Below are 20048 nucleotides of genomic sequence, written 5' to 3' on the forward strand. Positions count from 1 at the left end.
AAAAAGAACAGGCATATATATTCGTATAGATGTGTCAACAAGAGTTGTCAGGTTCGTACTCTCTCTCTCTCTCTCTCTCTCTCTCTCTGTGTGTGTGTGTGTGTCTCTCTCTCTACTCGCAAGCCAAAGAAGTCTTCCGGATGGATGTTGCAAATCAAGTAACTGCTGTGTGTTAAAACCGTCCAACAGGTTCGGGAATAAAATGGGTTTTATAGCAGGTCACACCACGATTGTAGATAGAGGAATGACCAAAACTATTTCTAGCAGTTACCAAGTGGGCCAACATGCAACTAAGAGATTTCCATATTTTGCGAGCAGTATGGATTGGATCCAGCAGCACCTACGCTGCGTTGAACTTGAAGACAACGGCACAAAGAGACCACATCATAAAGAAACACGCCCATCTAAAAGGTAGCAAAACTAAACAATTCCATCTTTTGCCTGCCACGCAATCCCTCCCACACTCCCTTCCCTCAGAAAATAGAGTTAACAATATTACTCCCAATTGTCGCGCCCGCGCCAAAAATCGCCGCATTCCCCAACTTCTTCCCAAACTTCTTCCCCTGCTCAGCCAACTTATTCCCCCCACTCCCCTCACCCTCCTGCCCCGGCGGGGGGATATACCCTGCGCCCACCGGCGGCGGCGCTGGATATCCGGGCTGCACGCCATTGACAATCCCGCCCATCGGATTCGCCTGGTTGTACTCAACCTTACCGGTAGGAGCGACGACCTCCTGCTCCACAGTGACATAATTCCTCGGGAAGATGCCTTCTTCGCCTGTCCGCTCGTTGCGGCCCCGCCACCAGTCCGCGTTCATGTACTCCAGCACGGAGATCTTGTCGTCGCGCTCGAAGGAAACGTCGCGCGCATCGGTGGCGACGTATTTGTAGAGGGCGCGGGCGTGGGCGAGGATGGGTCTCTGCGGAGGGGCCGCGGGAGCAGGATTGGTACGGATGGGGAGGGTTGGGGTGGGGGATGTGGCGATGGATTGGGCGTACGACGGAGGGGCGGGGGTTAGGGTTTCGGAGGGAGTGTTGATCGCGGCCTTGACGGGCGCTGTGGAGGAGGTGTTGCGGGCGGCGGCGTTGTTGCTGGAGACTACGCTGGACTCGGCGGGGAGAAGGTCCATGATTGTTGCGAAGGCGTTGTCGGCGATGACTCCTTTTTCGAGCAGCGACTCGAGTTCCTGTTTGTGTCCGTTAGCATTCAATCAGGACCCTCAGACTGGACGGCAAGAACGGGAGACTTGCATTTTTGATAGTGCGGAGAGACCGGTTGGTCTCGATGATGCGCTGGCGGTCCTCGGACACCATCTTGACTGTTTCACTGGAGGATATCTACTAACTTAATGCTTGTTTCCAGGAATCGCTCAGCATAAAAAACCCCAGAGAATGGAAGATGGGGCCTGTGTTGATAAGGAGATGTTCGGAAGAAGTCAGCCGGACTGAAGATGAGTGTCATCCGAAAGTTGAATGAGGTGCAGTGGCGGCGCAGCGTCCCTGTGGATAGCCCAGGCACCAGGGGGTCTCAGTGGACAGCCGAGCTTGGATGCTGCAGCCTGGTGGATTGGCAGTCGGCGGTTGGACGCGCCGGCAGCCGACGCTGCCTTATCGTAACTTGCGCACCAGCCGTGTAATTGTTACGGTACAAGGCTGTGTAAATTACACATCCCCAGCATCACCGGTGGAGTCAGCGTGGCCAGGGCCATGGTTCCTGGTGGACTTCGACGTCTTGGCTTTCGTCATACCTGTCCATTGCGAACTGTTAGTCTCGAATCGAAGCCAACCTCTAGCGAACGGCGACAGGATCGAAGATGAGTACTTGAGTTGGGCATGTAGCGTTATTGAAACTTGGCATCCTACACGAGCTAAATTCCCTTCTTAATTTGTTACAGGACGATACAAAGGAAAAGTAACAAAAGGCTAGAGCCGTGTGGTAGGTAAGACGGCGTAACGGTCCTCAAGCTGGACGGTGACAGGAAGTTAGTTAATAGAATGAAACATGATCCTTTCCGGTTTTACAAAGGTATAATAAGTATGCCCTAAGAGAGATACATCCCAAGCAAAGCCCAGATCAACCCAAACCAACCCACCAGAACCAGCCCTGAGCAGAAAGGGATATCGATCTGCAAGCAAAACAAAAAGGGGATATCCAAGAAGCGAACCAAGAAAACAAGCATTTAAAAGAGAACGGGATGGCCAAGAATGTAGGGAGAGAGCGTCGAGCATCCCCTCTACTTGGCGATCCCAACAGCGTTGTCCTCTTCCTCTTGGCTGACTGCATCAGCCCCATCAGCCCCATCAGCCCCATCAGCCAGTCCTTCAACCTTCTCAGCCTGCTCATCCTTCTTCTCTTCCTCTCCTCGCCCCTCTTCGGGCTCTGGAGCAGGCCAAACAACAGGTTCCATCCTGCCAAACGCGACTCCCCTCTTCCGTTCCATCTCAACCCTCAAAATCTCCGCGGCCACCTCCCATCTCCTCACCAACCTCGCCCTGCGCTCAGCAAACACCTTCTCCAGCGCATCCGCCTCATTGGCAAACCCAACAGCTAGATCCTCAACTTCCTCATCCCGCCTCGCCAAAAGAGCATCCATCTCGCGCTCGTGCCGCGCTACCAGCTCCTCCATCGCCTTCGCCTGCCGCTCGCGCAGCCCATTGATCTGTGACTGGTGTCGGCGCTGCATGCCGTCGCGCACGCAGTACTGCTCACGGAGCTGTTCCAAATCACGAGCAGTAACAATTCGCCTTGGCGGAGCGTCCGGATCGTCCGAGTTGATCTGTTGCTGTTGGGCTTCAGGCGAGTCGGCCGTGACGCCGCCGCGACAGTAGTCTTCCATATACTTCAGCTTGAGCAACACCTTCTTCTCCTTCTCCTGCTGTGCCTTCTGCAGCTCCATCTCAGCAAGGACCTGCCGGTCCTCAAGGTGCTGCTCAGTACGGACATGGCGCTCGCGCATCTTCTCGATCTGCTCATCGTACTTGGCCAGCACGGCCTGCTTGCGGGCCGCATGCCTCGCTCGCATCGCAGCCTTCTCACGCTGCTCGTACGCCAAGAACCTTGCCATCTCCGCCTCCTGCTGCTGCCGTAGCCTTTGGAACTCAGGGCTCTCCCTCGTCCTTTGCTCAGCCTCTCTTTTCCTCGCCTCTTCTTCTTCCTGCGCTTTCAACTGCGCAAGCCTCTCCGCCTCGAGCGCCGCCTGCCTGGCCTCCTCCTCGGCCCTCCTCCGCTCCATCTCCTCTTCCCCATTACAAAAATTCGGACATCCAACCTGTGGATCCCACACGGCACCACAAATATAACAAAACTGCGCCTTACACCGACACGTGATATGCGTGCACCCCTGCACCAGCTCGACCAGTGTGCGACACTTATAACAGCGGCGCCAGCCCGACCGCTCGCCCATTTTGAGAACGGCCTCCAGCTCGGCATCATCAGGGCAGTCCTGGCCGAGGGGATGCGCGGCCCGCTTGCACATGACACACACACGGGTGTCGCAGTGGGGACAGACCACTTCAAAGGGATGTTTAGGGTCCAACTTGCCGGTCGGAGGGATGAACTCGCCGCAGACGGTCGTATTGGGACAAAAGATGCGGGCTTTCCAGGGCGTGCTGTACTGCACGACGGCTTTGAGGAAGAGCTGTTGCTGGTCGGAGGGCAGGATAGATTGGATGATGGAGCTGGGGATGGGCTGAGTGCAGCAGCGAGGAGGCATTTTGGACTCGTCGGCGATGGATTGCGAGATGATGACGATGAGGCAGTCGTGGCAGTAGCGGTGGCCGCAGGGGAGCGTTTCAAGCGTGTTGGCGTCGGGGTTGAAGTCTTCGCGGCAGCAGACGCAGGGGCTGGGTTGTAAGTGGCTTGTCTCACTTAGACAAAAAGGAAAGGGAAGTAAAAAAAAAAAAAAAAAACTTACCGAACTTACAGAGGCGCTACACCACTCGGAGAACTCTTCCGTAGCCTCAGCTTGCTCGCCAGACTCTTAGTCAATCCTCTAACGCCCTTTCTGGACGAACCCCTAGTCCCCGACGTGCGACCTCCTGATGATGATAGTCTCTCCATTTTGGCGGTCGTAGGCCGATTAACATAGAGCTTCGGCTGATCCAGCATCGGATCCAGCTGGCTGATGTAGCGATCATAGTACGAAAAGTTGAGACTACTGCTTCTGGAGCGACGCCGGTCGCCGGTCGACGTCTCAGTCAGCGTAGGAGAGAGTGCAGTCGACGCGCGGGAAGGGTGCGAGGGCACTACTGTTGTGATTGCTGTGAAGGCTGTGGCATCAGAGCCGGTCGAAAAGGGGCGATTCCGGTTCAGATGGGGAGGGACGAGGGTCTTGTCAGAGTCGCTAGATGGGCTACTACTGGTTCTGCTGCTGTTGCTGGCAGCGGTGTGGTCATTGTGGTGTGTTGTTGTGTCGGACAGGCTCAGGGCCGATGGGTTGGGCAGCTCAATACCCAGAGACTCGGCCATGGCTAGCAACTCGCGCTCGATGTCTGCCTCAGAGACGCCGTCGGAACGGGCCAAAACTTCGCGCACATAGTTGTCTTCGTCTCCTGGACGGACGTTGGTCAGGGCAAAGGCAGACTGGTTCTTGCTGATGCTGTTACTCCCGCCGTCATGGCCAGGGGCGGCCGGCTTGGATGGAAACAAGACCTGGAGAGCCATGGATTATGGATACCTTGATGTCTTCGCTCCTCGTTTCTTGTGGGCTCTTGGATTCGGTGATACTCGACAACCCCGTAGCTGTTCTGATGTTGGTGGATGCAAGCCCTGCTTGCGAGTCTGCGAATCTCCAGCAAATCTGTCGACGGATAAGTCGGAGGGAAAGCGGATGAGCAGTCTAAGGAGCGCGTGTCTAGTGGTACAGCGTGTGTAATGTTGAAGAGTCCGCAAGCTGGGTTGACCATGACATGAATTTCAATAATATTCAAAGAGAAAGTAATGACCCAGGGCCCCGGGTCCCGGACCAGGGCAATGATAAACCTTTAAAAAATCCAAAAAAAATGCAGATATGGGCTGACAAGGGTGGGGAGGATCGGAACAGGCAGGCTTCGGCTTTTGCGATGAAATCGCCTGCTTTTGGGATCACTGGACTCGACTGGACTGGTGACAAGCACTGTGACTGGGCCGTCCTAAGACCTGCTCGACCCTGGTCAACAAGGTTTTGGTACGTTGCGGTGGAGGAGGGGAACCAAGCCCGCGGGGGAGTCCAAGGAAACGAACTGCAGCCCGTTGCACGCTGGAATCACTGCGGGGACAGCGGGACGGGAGGGGCCCCCAGGCTGCCAGGTCAAAAGCTCTTGGCCCTTTGGGCAGTAGGCTTGGCCGATCTCGCCAAGCCGGTAGGGAGCTGGGCGCAGTGGGCGTAAGGGATGTGCTCTGCAGCGATCAGCAGAGACACCTTCGGCCTTGAGACCTGCCCTGACTGGACCGGACAGAAGCGACGCTGCGATAAAAAAGCGAGAGCGGGAGCCAAGCCAGCACAGGACAACAAGTGAAAGGAAAATGCTAAAAGTATGAAATCAACAACTTGAACACAACCCAATAGCTCAGTCAAGCGGTGTAATGTCCCAGATCACAATTATCATTGAATGGCTCGTGTGGCGCGGCTGTCGTGTTGTTCTTAGAGCTGCTGTGTTGTCAACAACCTAGGCACGGTTATAGCTACTCGGTAAAGTTTAGCGTCAGTGACAATGTAAAATGGGGCGAGCTAGTCCCGAGCTTGTGGGCGCAAGTTTTTGACAGGACTGGGAATCAACAAGCAACCAACACATCCCCGGACTACTGGGATGTGATGATGGTGATGAGATGAGATGGGCAGACGAGATCCATGATTCATGAAGCTTGCTCCTACGTTTACGCTAGCCCGATCCTCGTACAGATTAAGCACAGCCGTAACGACAGTTTCCTGATTTGTCTGCGCGGAGAGCGATGCGCATGAAAGAACCCCGTTAAGTGGGATCGCCAGTCGCCCGGGGCTGTTGCTGCGGTTGTTGCTGCCAATAGCTTTTTTTGCGAAATTGCCCAAATTTTTTTTCTCTTCTCAATTCGTATTTTCCACTAAAAGTGCGCGTTTGCTCTCTCTCCTTCACACTTCTACCCTAAATCCCAGCTTCTTGGTTCTCGCAGTTCCACATTCCGTCTGCTGCCGGACAAAGCCCTCGTACGACGGGTCGTACGAGCTCCATCATCGGGGAGTTCTGATGAAATTGAAAAAGGTCAGGGCAGCCTCGTCTTTTGGCGCCGCTTCAGAGTCGCGGCTTATTCTCGTCACACGTGCTACATGTTGCCGACCGCGGAATCACAGCGTGTGACGCCAAATGTATGCCGTGTCTGGGGAGATGGGAAAATGGGGAACTGGATTTTGGCACCTAAGGTGAACATTCATTTATTACTGCGAGGCCATCTTGTGGTCTCTCTTTTTTCTTTTCTTCTGCGCTCCTTTTCTGCCCGTTGCGCCACTTACTGCATTTTCTCTGCATTTCTTGCGGTCGCCTTGCAGATTATCCTGCCAGATCAGGCTTGCTGCCCTAGCTGCAGCTTAGCTCATTGTGTCTCCGATCCGCAGTCCGATCTAATTGTTGTTTTGTTTTTTTGTCCCGATCTTCACTTCCTGCTTTTCTTCGTTATTGCTCTTCTTCTAATCTTGATTGCCCGAAATGGAAAGCAATCAGCTCTCGCAAATCCTACACTGTAACTGTACGTCTATCTGTTACTTCTGCGCTGCTATCGTATGAGAGCACACTGCTGGTTCCGTGGATGCCGTCCAGCGATGGCACCATGCCTTAGAAGACGGTAGGATGCGAAAAATGCTTGTAATAAGACTTGTTTTCTTTCTTTCTTTTTTTTAAAAAAAAGGTGATCATTCGGAGTCGGAGTCTTAAGACATGTCGTCACGCTACCGATCTGATCCATCCTTGGCTTCCGGTTCCCTCCTCTTTGAAGGAGCCAAGCTCATCGGTGTTTTCTGATCAACATACGGTTCTTGGGAACTTCTGTCACTCTGTCCCACGTTCCATGTCTCACCAAATCCTGTCCAATGCCAACCGCCATGTTTGTGCCCAGCCGGCAAACACTGTGACAGCGGGATGACTAAAGGGCTGCAGCTGGCTGCTCAAGAGTGCAAATATTGGCCGTCAACTTCCTAATTTTGAGTGCAAAAAAGGCTATCACAACGCCCAAATTTATCTTGTCAATCACCATTGTGATCTCCTCCATACAGACTGTACGTGCACACTAGGTGCACATTCCGCTGTGGGACAACGCCAAACTATCGCTTTGATATTTTTTGTCCCACGTCAAATCTAAACCCTTTGCCAGTGATTCCGGCAGCTGCTGTTATTATTAACGGCCAAGGGGTCGTATTTGACTGTAGACAGTAAGCTGAGTATGCAGGTAGGTAGCTAAGCTGTTGCTAGGCTCTCCGGACTCTCGTCTCACTCGCCCCTCCACACCCCCCCCCAAACTGCTGCAATCGAGATAGCCACTGTGCAGTGTAATCCGTAATCCGTGAATAATCAAGATATCATCTCCGAACGGGCAGCGACGTGTTCTGCCCACTCTACTCCCGTGATATCGGGATCGAACGGAACAAGGCAGGGAGGAACTGGCGTTACACAAAATAGCCACACCGTCCACAAGGCTTTGCTATGATTGGAATGTCAGCTTCCTGATAACAGAGCCCTTTTTTATGTAGACATTTGTGAGAACCGACTCCGAGTTGTCGTCGATGGATCTTATTCCGGTGGCTTGCAGCTGTCCCTTACCCACACCCTGCGACTTGGATTTAACGGTGAGAACAAGCAGCGAGAACCTGTCCAAAACCAACAACCGTGTGCTCGGCACGCTCGACTTGACTGGACTCGATCAGGAGAACAGACTCTGCTGAAGACTGCAGGAATTCCCCCCCTTCCCTCCCTCCCCAACTCTCTCTCTCTCTCTCTCACTCACTCACACACACACACACACACAGAATAGGAACTGGACGGATAGTTCGATGAAATATGCTCAAAAAGTAATTCTTCTTTTACTTTAGCCAAGGCTGACTGACGTCGAGAAGACAACTGTCTTCTCGCCTTTCACTACACAAGCTCCCACTTCGCCAGCCAGCCCACGCTTTCCCCCGCGTTTCTTACCACACATAACCTACCCTCAGCAGGGCCACCATCACGCAACGCCTCCAGTGCCTTCTCAGCCGAGATGGACCCAATCGCTGTGCCTTTACCCTCACTGAGGCTAAACGCCCCGGTCGTCACAAACCCGATGAGGTCCTCCTCTCCCGGGCACAGCGGATGGTGCTGATTCTGGTGACTCGGGTCATTCAACGGTCCTCCAGGTTTGGGATATGGCAGGGGGGGATTGTCAGGCCCCACGATGAGTGACTGTGCGAGGAGCTTTTTGCGTGTTTCAAAGTCGACCCCGGCGGGCATCTGCTTTGCCGGTGGCAGTAGCGGGCCAACCAATCGGGAAGGTGATTTGCCCTTGCCGGTCTTGGAGTTCCCGAAGCTCGGGGAGTTTGATGCTGGCAGTTTCCGAAGCCACTGGTCCCTGAGGTCGAATGGTAGCGAGCCAGGAGAGTTTGCCGGTGTTGCGGTTACTTCGACGTCTGCGCATTGGGCTGTCGGCGTCTTACGCGTCGGCAGGCGGTAGATCCTTGCACATGTTGACGCGACGCCCCTCGTGACGAACGTTATGCTCACTGTGATGATCGAATATGCTGGTGGCTTGTCTGGGTTCGGTGACTTTGATAGCGTTGTGAATGATGCTTTAGTCATCTGTCGAACCAGTCCGAGTGGCAGGATCGTAGAAGCCTTGCTGCAGGCGGCAGTCTCAGCCCCTTCCGCTCTCTCTGGGGGATCAAGATCCATCTTCTCGATCGGTCCTGAAGCCGATGAGGTGTTTGTCTCTTCCGAGCTGGAAGAAGAAGACGTGGGAGCCGCGTTGAGCGCAAACAAATGCTCAAAGTCACAAGCGTGTCCATTCCCTATCTCCCCTTTTCGTCCAGCACCTAGGTCAAGGGATTTCCATTCCACCCTCTTGCCCTTGGGACGACGCTCCCATTCCTGTTTTCTCTTGGCGCGCTGTTCCAGCTCCCAGGAGAGCCCAGCGTCCGTTGCCGGAAAGTCAGCAGGAAACCACGGCACTCCCTGCTCAAAGGCCATCTGCATCTGCTCGCGCAAACCACCAAATCTCGGATTACCCCCGGTTGAGAGCGGGTAATGCATCAAGGCATACCAAATGGGCATGATGCATTTCCATGGAGCCATAAGCGTCCATGTCCCTTGTGCTTGTCCGTCTGTCGCTGGTCTGGAAGCGTACAAGACAATGGGGATTGGGGGATCGGCATCTGTCACAGGGAGCGGCTCTCCAGGAGCGTTGGCTCCTTTTCGCCTGTTGATGGCCTTTTGAGATGGTAACCTCGACGCTTCGAACCGGCTGTCACGGTCAAAGAGCCCGATTGATTTGGGGTCTTGGTCGGCTGGCCACTGAGCGAGTAGCTCGACCAAAATCGCATCCACACCCCCGAGGGGGACATCAATCGTCTTGGGAGGGTATGACAATCGGGGGTCTCTGGCTGAGAACGACAAAAGGGCCCCCTTTGGAAGGGCAGCGGGGTTGGTAAGGCCAGCCAGGCTCTTGAAGACCTGTGCATGGCGCTCCTCAGAGCCAGTTTTGTCGTGATAAGGCTTCAGCACTCCGAGCAGGGCCTCAGTAGAGCCCGGGCCTATTAGCTCGATGCTGCCGATCTCAAAGCGCAGGTCCTCGACATGAAGCTGTGGGGATTGTGCCTTGGCAAGCTTGACGAGCTCCTCGAATAGTTCGAGGAAGCAAGACGGATGCGTCCGGATCAGGAGCTGTCTCCGGGACTTCTTGGGTCGAGATGATTGATCGTCTGCTGGAATGCGGTCCTCGGGATTCCATATGATTGTGGCCGGTCCGATGTCCCGTCTCGAACCCTTGGTCTGTCTGCTGAGTATTCCAGTCCAAGTCCGCAGACCTGCCCGCCACTTTTGGCCACGGATCCCCCACAGTGTCTCTTGTGTCAGACCAAGCTCTTTCAGGACCCTCTCGACACCGTTAGCAGTGCCAGATAGGCTAATTGTGCTCATGTAACTCATGTCCCATGCCACAGCGCCCTTCTGGCCAAGAGCACGATGTGTCGGGCGGTAACACTTCTCTGTTGGGGTCAAGGGGATGGCGAACCTCCAAAGCGGTTTCTTCGGCTCAGTCATCTTTGCCCTTTTTGCATGCCACAGATGTGTTGGCAGCCACGTCTTGTTTATCTGTCTTTTTCTGAACTTTGAATCGGCTTTTGGAGGATCATTCAGCATGTTGCGACGAATCTTCGGCCTGGGCTGGCGGGTGTGCGCTTTCGGTTTGCTATCGATCTGACTCGATGCCCCTGAAGCAGAGGGTCCTTGAGCATCGCCCTTCTCAGCTCGCTGCTCCTCCAGCTGCTTCTTCTTCTGCAGCAGCTTCTTCTTTTTCTTCGCCGCTAAGATGCTTAGGCGCTTTGCAGTTTCGGCACGGATTCGGGCACGGGTGGTGCGAGGGCGCCGTTTCCGGGCTTCAACGGTCGGTGTGTTGTCCTCTAGCATCTCTTTTTTCGCGCGCTCACGCAATCGCTTGGGCACACGCTTCGCATTGTGGCTGGCCGTCCGGCGACGCATGGAACGGGGCACTTGCTGGAAGACACGGGTCGCGCTGGCGGCCTTGCACTTGGCCATGCTGCTCTCGAGCGCTTGGATCTCGAAGGTACGCGCTTCGATAAACTTCTGCAAATCCAGTTTTCCATCATCGAGGGCGTCGTCGGCGGGTAGGGTGCGGATATTGCGGGCATCCTGCCACTTGACGCGCTTCGCCGCGCGACTGCTGGAGGGGGCATTAGTGGGTGTTCCCCTTGACTGGGAGCGGTTATCTTTTGCGGCGGTCGGAGGCTCCTTGCGTTTCTTTCCTCCATCCTGCCCGTTTCCTGAGGGGCGAGGTTGTTTGAAGTCCATGTGACGTCGACATGTGTGTGTCGCAGGATTGGGCAGCTCGAGTCCCAATCGATGCGACAGCGAGGTACACGACCAGAACTTCAGAAGGGCGTCTCCCCGCTGGTGCGCTGATGATAGGAAGGGAGGGACAATTTTTGGAGCTCTTATCTTATCATGCCTTGGCGGCCCGCTATGTGGTGGGGCCTCACTGCCGGAACTCCACATGTCCCTGGTCAAGACTGGAGATCTGGTGGAGTTGGGGGTGCCCCAGATTCCACGCTGCGAGTCCCTTTCGCTCTCCTTTCTCGAGATCGTCTCTCCGCTCTTTCCATTATCTTCCTCCGGCTGACAATGATGGCTTTTTGATGTTGGTTAATTAGACTGGAAGCGTGGTTCGGTTCTGCTGGTACTCGTCTGTGCTTGACTATTCCCCGTCCCCTGAGCTCTCCTGCGGCTGCTGCGGGCTACTGCGCGCGTTCCTGGCTTCGTCGGGTTCCGGTTCCATCGCATCAACTGTGCTTGGCGCTCCAACGTCTGCGACGACGCCTGGCCACTCTGCTGTTGCAGTGGTCTGGGAAACTAAATCCGAAAAGCATTTTTATCTCTAGCACTGTTGCCAATCATCTTCGCCGTCACACTTAAGGTTTAGGGCATGGTGGCATCCAGCGTGCTTCCTACGCAGCTGCGATGACGTCCCTCAGTAAGCTGCTCCCCTTCAATCAAGCATCCAGTCCACCACATCACTGCATCAACTTATCTCTGCATCTCTGCCCTCCTTTCCTCCGTTCCCCTCATCTTCCCCGCTGTCCCCCTTCCCCCCTTCCCCCCCCCCCCCCCAAAAAAAAAAATCCCTTCCAAGATTGTATTCGTAACACAGGTACGGATGCCCTGTCTCAGCCTGCCCGTGTCCATCCGATGGTATGCAGCGGCTCGTTTGGGCCTTGCGGCCTTCCTGTTGCTGCTGCGCCTTTGGAAAGTGAGCCTAGAGTACCCAGTTCTGTTACAACTTACGTCACCCATGGGGCACGGCTTCTTTGACACTTTGGCACCGGGCACCGGCACCCCTTCCGTTTTGCCAACTGAGCCTTAACTACCTACCTAACACACCAAACGGGAATCTGCCCGACCTCCAAGAATCCAACCACTGCACTTTTGTTCTCTGCTCCTGGCTCTGTGCTACATGCCAATGCCAATGACTCGACTTGTTGCTGTTTGCAATGCGCCGTGCTAATCTGCCATTTCTATCGTTAGTACACAAGGCTCGAAAGGTTAGGAGCTTCGTTTGGCCACCATCTGGCATCGGTTAAAAAAAAAGTTCGGCGCTCGCTGACACTGACGCGGTATCCTACAGCCCAAATTTGAAGTCCACCTCAAAATTGCAGATCTCAACAATGTGCCACTCGTGTCTGGCGTGTCTATGGTCAAGTGGCATCTGCCAGGGAGCATCCATGGCGAGCATCGCGGCCGTACCGACAAATGTCCCATCGTAAACCATCGGGTCGAGTACGGCTACGCAAAGATCTTCCCCGTGCGCATCGCCATCGATCGCAACAATAGCCTGTGCGAGTGCCCCATTGAGTTTGAGGTTCATCAGGAGTTCAGCGCAACCGGCGTTGCAGGAGCCGGTAGCCGCGACGAAAAGATCACTCTCGGCATCGTACGCCTGAACCTGAGTGAGTATGTCGAGGAAAGCGAAGCTATCCTGCGCGACACGGCCACCGCGGCCGCAATCAAGGAGGCCCTGACTTCCTCGGGTCGTACCGAGAAACCCGGACACCATCGCAGACGCAGTTCCGTGAGCGAGAGCACAATACCAACCATCGGATCGGATCCGAGCCCACGCTCCTCGCGAGACGATGATTCACCTCCGTCACTGCCGGCAACGGACGTTCAAGATGGTGTAGTGCGGCGCTACCTTATGCAGGACAGCAAGATCAACTCAACGCTCAAGATCAGTATCTTGATGGTTCAAGTTGACGGCGATAAGAACTTTGTCGCCCCTCCTCCCAAATCTGCCCCTGTCTTTGGCGGAATCGCTGGTTTTGTCGCCAGCGACGCCTTCGAGCCCGTCGACGTCAACACTGTTACCCCCGGCCACGCACCGTCCTCATTTAGTGGGAAATACCGCGACTTGTCAGAAGCCCAAGACGTCTATCGCCGAGCGCTGGCCGCCAGCTGGGCAAGTCAGCCGGGCGAACTACCCGCCGATCAGTGTATCGAGGATATTTTTGCCGGCGGCGAGGGTTTTCCGCCACCTCCTAATCCAAAAACACACGGCCGGGGTCACTCGCGACACCACTTGTCCATTGCGGGCCATCTTCATGGACAGGACCGCCCCCGTAAGTCGCGGGCGCGTCGTAACAGGCCACCATCACGCAGAGAAGATAGCGGCTCTGCTTCAGACGATGAAGATAACGGGACCGATGTGATGGGGACCGTACGAGCCCGCGATTTTGTTAATTTACGCAGACACATGAGCAGCCATAGCCTTGCCAGCGAGCGGAGTACCACCACGGTGGCTACCGTACTTGCTCGCGACCACAATTCTGGGCCGGATCGAGAATCAAGCCACGAACGCCCACGCGGTGGTTTAGGGGCCGGTTTTTCTGCTTCATCCTCCTCGCTCCATCAGCGCGAGCCTTTCCCTCCATTTCCGTCGTTCTTTCAGCACCGTCGCGAGGAGAGTAAGATCACTTATGGCGGGGGCCTAAGGAGTCGGACAGGGAGTTTGGCAAGCCTAGCGAATACTGTTGGTAGTGACAAGGGGTATGACTCTCGGGGGAGAGATGGCTTCAAGCGAGCGAGAGAAGTGGATGAATTTGAGATTCGGGAGGATTTAATCGCATGGACTGTGCCAGGGGCAATGGCGCATCTGTAAGTGGTTTATTGATGTGATGGGGCTTGTCTTTTTTTTTTTTGCTGTAGTTGGTATTTGGTACTGAAGCTTCTTTTTTTTTTGGATCCATAGACATGTTATTCTACAACTTATCAACACACGATTGGTTAAGCAGTAATGAGCAGGAACACTACTACATAATTAGAAATTCTTTTGTTACCAATCCTCCGAGCCTTAGCCAGCTATAGACAAAATCCAATTCCTACTTCCAACAGCAACCCTTGAAGCAGGCTTCACGGAAATGGAGTCTCATCAACCGACCCATCAGAAGCTGCCACTTCACACATTAAAATGTGCGGCTTCACTTTTCTTTCAAGGCAGGACAGAGTATTGCCTGCCAATTGACTAATCACTCTTGGGATTGCAACACTAGCCGTTTCATAGGCCACATCCTGACCGAGCCTCACCAGTACTTCAATGCCTAAGGTCACAGCCTTCATGCGTTGAAGAGGCACCGACGGAGGAGGCCTCTAACTCACAGCAGATAACTCACCGCAGGTAACAGCTTTAATAATCAAAGGATATAATGCTAGTGAGCATCCTGGAGGCGGACAATTAAAGTCTACAACAGCAACTGTTGGAAGCATCTCCGTTCACACTTTCTCTCCTGCTATGACAACACATTAACTTTGCTGTATAATTCAGCCTTCATTCACCATGGAGAGTATCCGGTGCCCTTGCAAATATTCTTCTCCCTGTTATAACTATGAAGCACATCATATCTTCTCTAACATACCCCTTCAGATGCTTCATGACGATAACCTCTCTAATACTACGAACTATACCCATAGCAGTCATGATGATGGCAATCGCGGGGCACTGAAAAACGATGAGCAAAGACTATCTGATAGATCGCTTGCTTATCCGACTGGTCGAGACCAACAGCAAGAGGAAGGAGAACCAGAGTGGGTTGGTCCTTCCGATCACTCTGCTAATGCTCGGGGTGAAAACAACTTTGGCAGCCGCCCAAATGGGAGAGGGACCAGAGAAGAGGAACAGGGTTTCCTTCTACTTGACCTCAATGATCTCATCCCTGATTGGGACGACTCGGATTACACTGACGAGTATCAGCGGTCCTCTGCGTCGGCAGATGAAGGCGAATGCCATTCAATAATAGTCAATGGAGACTTATGTTTTGAGCCTGGAGACCTTGTTGCTGAGGACAACAAAGACACTGTCGACACTAGCTTAATTCATTATTGCGATTGCTGCAACTTCATACCCAATGGTAACATCATCTGAGACAGTGAGGGGAACACAGCTTAGCCAATAGGGCCTTGGGCTATGTTGATGGGGGATGAGTGTGGAAGCACTTGAGGTGGCCGTGAGGTCTCGTGGAAGTGAGTTGTCACCAGAACATAGCAAACCAGCTACATATCTTTTTCAGGACTATACCTCATGATAGAAGATAGGATGCTAAGAGCGTTGTTGTTGTTGTTGTTGTTGTTGTTGTTGTTGTTGTTGCTTTTTTTCGCCATGTAGGCGATGGTGTTCTTTGGAACATTGACATGTGGCTTTTATATTAAAAAGCTTCTTTGCATAGGGCAAATCTTGTATTCAGTTATATATTAAACGTAGATGGGATCCGAGAAATTGAATCCCATAGCTGTAGAATATCTTCTAAGTATCTTCCTCTTCGCTGTTAGCCACGGTCCTAGCAAAATACATATTCCTTCGCACTTGTACACAACATCTATCTTTCTCGGACGCCTTTAGGTATGGTAGCAATTCTTACTGTGGCATTTGTCCTAAATCACAGCACCACATGTAAATTGGACTTAACTCCCTCTTATTATATGACCGGGATGCCCTTTCAAAGCTCCTCCCACAAAGACAGCGATGCACATACTTTCCCATGCACCAGCGCCCCCTCCACCCCCCCCCAGTGGCAGGGCTTTGCAGAGGTGCTCTAAGCCGTTTAGATTAAGCTCAGAACGCTGTGTATTCATTGTTCGTTGACCCCTGCGTTCTCATGCACTCTCTCATGCACGGCCCATCCGCCAATCACTAGGCCCTCACCAGAATGCTGAGTGTTCGGAGGAACCTGGGAGCGAGACGAGGCTGCAGCAGCCAAAGATTAATTGTTGGGTGACACAACCACTCAGCGTCATTTGCGACTGTGCACTTTCATCGCATTGAGGCCCGTAACTGTCCCTTTTTCTTTTCTCTCACAGCCCTGACGCTTTCCTAACTGATGCCCAGGTGAATGCCCTGTTGTGGGGCGTCAGCCAAGCATATCTCAGAGAAGCCGACGATACACTGGCCTGGCACTTGTCGAGGTCGCAATTTGTTCGATAATTAAGCACCGTCACCAACATCACCAGCCTCCTGCCACCCTGACTTGATTACATCAGCTCATCATCGCTGTAGCGGGCCTGACACAAAATACTTTGGCCGAGCAGGCTGCGAGCTCTGGAAGCCTACTACTTCAGACAAGACGTTTACTGGGAGTCAACAAATCCATTAATCAACATGCCGCAATTCCAGGATCCAGTCCCACAGTCGCGCACAGCCTCCTTTGATCTTTTAGGGTTTGATCAGAATGACGATTCTAGTGTCGCACCCTCATCTTCTTCCAGACACCCCCAGTCTTCTGCTCCATCCTGGATGTCTCGACCACAAGCACACAATACCCATCAACAATTTCAGCCGTGGGGTCCTCGCTCTCAGTCTCAGTTCCTGGGCCATAGCCAACACCAGCCATCTCAGAGGGAACAATCACAGCCTCATTTTCCAGCTCGACAACGCTCTCAATTTCCCCCTCAGCCATATGGGTTGTGGTATAATAGTGAGGACTGCTTGACATCCACGGGAAGAGGGGGCAGTTGGAGTGTAGAGGTTATGGGCCAGAACCCTTCTTCCCCCTTCAGAAATGCGTTTCCTGGAAGACCAGCAAGAAGGGGAAGGAGATGGCCAGTACCGCACCCTGAAGGTATGGGCAGACGAGGAGGACCGAGCTATAATGGAAGACGGGCTGCCGACAGGCCTGAGTTCGGTGATATCAATACAGGAGGTTCTGTTGTCAACAGCACGTTGGCGAGACAAGGGACCGAGTCGGAAGGAGGGAGTTCCTCGGTTAGCAACGGAGCCAGCATAACCAGGCTGAACTCCGGAGAAGACGAAGAACGGACTGATCTGAGCGTAGTTGGCGGCTCCAATGCTGCCGGAACTATTGGTCAAACAGAGCCGGCAGACGGAGGAGCCACCGACGAAGGAAGTGCGCAAGTTGATGACGGAACCGGGTCAGCTCAAGCAAGTCAGACTGATCACAGCAGCGCAAATGCTACTGTCGATGGTGACGCTGGCCGACAAGATAGCGTATCGCAAGAACGGAACTCAGTTGTTGATGGAACCGGCCCGGCTTTGCTATCAACACAGGGAAGCAACGCTGTACAGGCCGGCATTCCTGCCGTCAATGACGATACGAGCAGCGTTCAAACAAACAACGACAGCAATGGCAACCAACGTCGCATCGACAACACGCAGACTGACAGGAATGTCCACAGCAATGGGTCTCCTGATTTCAGTGCTCTGGTCATGGAGATGTTACAGGCCATCGTCGGTCGTCTCGACATTATTATTGACAAGATGGACAACATTCAAAGCAATACTGCCAACAGCAATGCCACCAGTGGTGCCATCGCGGTAGCCGATAATGCCAATACGAACAGCAATGACAGTAATGTCATCAGATCCGAAGGCAGCGATGTTGGTGTTGGCAGTGCCGACCAGGGCAATAACGGCAGGACGAGAAGTGAAAACGAAACTATCCTTGTCACTGAGAACACTAATGCCGGCGAGAATCCTCTCAACAACTATCGCACTGAGCAACAGCGTGTTGTTGATGACAGAGAAACCGTCCGGAATGTCAACATCAACAATAACGACGAATCTGGAGAAGTTATAGTTCATGAACTTGCTGTCGTTAGCGATGCAATTGTTGTCATAGAGGAGGATGACACTACTGCGAACCAGAGCGCTGGTACCAGCAATGAGCGCGGAGTTGCCAGTGTTGAAATTGAAATCATCGCTGATAGAGAGAGCGACGGAAACACTGTCAGCCAACAAACTAGGGGCAACAATACCGTTGGCAGTGACAATAACAGGAGTGCTTCCAACAGGGGAAGCAGCTCTGGCGGGAGCAGAGGCAGAAACAGGAGGAGAAACTACAACAGAGGAAATGCGTCTGGTGACAACGCTGCCAGCAGTGTCGCCGCTAGCAGCAATGGCCGTGAAAATACAAATAGCATTGATTCCAACCACGAGATTCCCCTCAGGGAAACGATTGAGCAAGTACTGCTTGATGACGTTATCATCTCTTCCTTTGACGATTTGGGCGATAATGGCACCAGCAGCAACTCCCGTGGAAACACGGGCGTCAGCAACAACTTTCGTACCGTGCTCGGCTTGAACGATAATTCTGCCATCAGTGTTAACACCGCAGATCTCCACCGCGCAAACTCTGGTTACGGCAGCAGTGTCAGCGGTTCGAGAGACTCCACTAACAATATGATCGTTCGCATTAGGAATCTCGATGAAAACCTCGCTGGAAGCAGTCCTTCCAATGAAAGGACGGTTAATACTAACGGGAGCACAACCGACAACCGGATCCCTGCCGCTACCAGCATCAGCGGCAACAGTCGCGGCAACAGAGGGGCAGAGGGGCCTCCTTTAGGGGAGCAAGGGGTGGTAGAGGAGGTGGCCAGGGAAGCAGCCATGTTACTAGTACCAGGAGCACCACCGTAGGCAATGTAACTGGCGAAAACAGAACGACAAACACCGTCGGCACCAGCAGCAGCATTGCTATCACGACAACTAGTGACAACAGGACAGGAGAAAGCGAGAATAACACTCCGGGGACGTCCAATGATACCAGAAACGCCAGCACCGCTCCGAGAAGGAGCACACGTCGTCGTGTCATTACTCGCCGCTCTGAACCCGAAAGCCGGCCTCAAGCCGAAACCCAACCCCAGACTCAGGCCCCGACCCTCCCTCAGCCTCTTACAGGCGACCCCTCTTCTCGTAAACAGGAATCCCTCTTCCCCCGCATCGTCGCCGCTCTTGATCGTGTAAGCACCAACGCCTCAACAGCTGGCTCCTCCTCCTCCTCCTCCTCCTCCTCATCCCTCGACAACAACTCCCTCCCCTACGCCAGTTGCCCCATCTGTCAAACTACCCAACTCTCCATCCTCGACGTGCCCCTCCTACCTCCCTCCCACCCCGATCTAATCAACCTCCCCGACCTCTCCCGCGGCGTCGTACTTTACTGCGGTCACATGGTGTGTACGCCCTGCTGGGAAGTCTATGCTCAGCAGCACCAAGAAAACGCGCCGACCATTGACCGCGGCAACCGCGCCAACACGCCGCCCATCCGCTGTCCCGTCTGCCGCACCGACCTCTGCCATACGTGGTGTAAGTGCCCTCTGCCTGTGTGGCAAATGCCGCCTAGCCTGGAGGACCCGTCCGTTAGTGCCGAGGAGAGGAGAAGGTTAGTCGAGCGGTTTGCGTGGGAGCCGGCTGAGCATCGGTGGTCGAAGGAGATAGTCACGGCGCAATTGTTGCCCGAGGGCGGCAGGATCCCAGCTTTTTGCGGGCCGTGTAGTGATGAGTTGGATAGAGCGTGGCATGTGGATATGGGGTTTGGGGCTGCCAGCAGGGAGCTTGCTTCGCTGACATGGAGAGAATCGAGTAGTGAGACTACGAGGTGGCCTTTCCAGGATGATGATGATTCAAGTTCTGGGATATTTGAATCTTCTGGATGGTAGTTTTATAGACTCCATTGGTAATGGATGGTTGGTAGATGAAAAAGCTTGTTGTTAGGGTTTGGATTTGGATTGTGTGGGTACTGTCCTGACTGGGAAAAAAAAGATGGAAAAAAAAGAGAGAGATGAAAGGGTAAGGTTATGATTTCTTTTAATATCAGCTTTACCTACACATGTAACTTCTTGTCGATAAATCGAAACAACACCTTGTGCAAAATACTAGGCTCAAAAAAAAATCATGTATATTAGCAAGACCTACTATTCAGCATAGCACAGCCAGCATAGCTTAGGCGAAGGATAGCATACCAACCCCCTTATCTCTTAGACCTGCAAACCCCACCACTAACTCTTGTCTCCATCCATCGAATCGAGATAGATTAACATCCTCCTAGCTCTCTCCCCTTTCTTTCCAG

General features: G+C 53.5%; 5 protein-coding genes across 5 annotated transcripts; 2 read left to right on the forward strand and 3 right to left on the reverse strand.

Moving 5' to 3' along the window:
• Window positions 1–473: 473 nt before the first annotated feature.
• On the reverse strand, window positions 474–1130 carry CTHT_0008030 (uncharacterized protein; the record flags this gene model as incomplete). Its single annotated transcript, XM_006691270.1, has 1 exon — window positions 474–1130. The coding sequence occupies one exon, from the start codon at window positions 1128–1130 to the stop codon at window positions 474–476; it is 657 nt and encodes a 218-aa protein (XP_006691333.1).
• A 1104-nt stretch (window positions 1131–2234) lies between these two features.
• CTHT_0008040 (uncharacterized protein) lies at window positions 2235–4663 on the reverse strand (the record flags this gene model as incomplete). Its single annotated transcript, XM_006691271.1, has 2 exons — window positions 2235–3843; window positions 3924–4663. The coding sequence occupies 2 exons, from the start codon at window positions 4661–4663 to the stop codon at window positions 2235–2237; spliced, it is 2349 nt and encodes a 782-aa protein (XP_006691334.1).
• Window positions 4664–8079: 3416 nt separating this feature from the next.
• CTHT_0008050 (uncharacterized protein) lies at window positions 8080–10998 on the reverse strand (the record flags this gene model as incomplete). The annotated part of the gene is made up of 1 exon (XM_006691272.1): window positions 8080–10998. The coding sequence occupies one exon, from the start codon at window positions 10996–10998 to the stop codon at window positions 8080–8082; it is 2919 nt and encodes a 972-aa protein (XP_006691335.1).
• Window positions 10999–11664: 666 nt separating this feature from the next.
• On the forward strand, window positions 11665–14298 carry CTHT_0008060 (uncharacterized protein; the record flags this gene model as incomplete). The annotated part of the gene is made up of 4 exons (XM_006691273.1): window positions 11665–11677; window positions 11855–11895; window positions 12329–13851; window positions 14247–14298. The coding sequence occupies 4 exons, from the start codon at window positions 11665–11667 to the stop codon at window positions 14296–14298; spliced, it is 1629 nt and encodes a 542-aa protein (XP_006691336.1).
• A 2509-nt stretch (window positions 14299–16807) lies between these two features.
• CTHT_0008070 (uncharacterized protein) lies at window positions 16808–19638 on the forward strand (the record flags this gene model as incomplete). The annotated part of the gene is made up of 2 exons (XM_006691274.1): window positions 16808–18615; window positions 18693–19638. 2 exons carry the CDS (start codon window positions 16808–16810, stop codon window positions 19636–19638), a joined length of 2754 nt encoding a protein of 917 aa, XP_006691337.1.
• Window positions 19639–20048: the final 410 nt, after the last annotated feature.

The sequence above is a fragment of the Thermochaetoides thermophila genome, assembly GCF_000221225.1.
Source record: "Thermochaetoides thermophila DSM 1495 unplaced genomic scaffold scf7180000011812, whole genome shotgun sequence".
Lineage (NCBI taxonomy): Eukaryota > Fungi > Ascomycota > Sordariomycetes > Sordariales > Chaetomiaceae > Thermochaetoides > Thermochaetoides thermophila.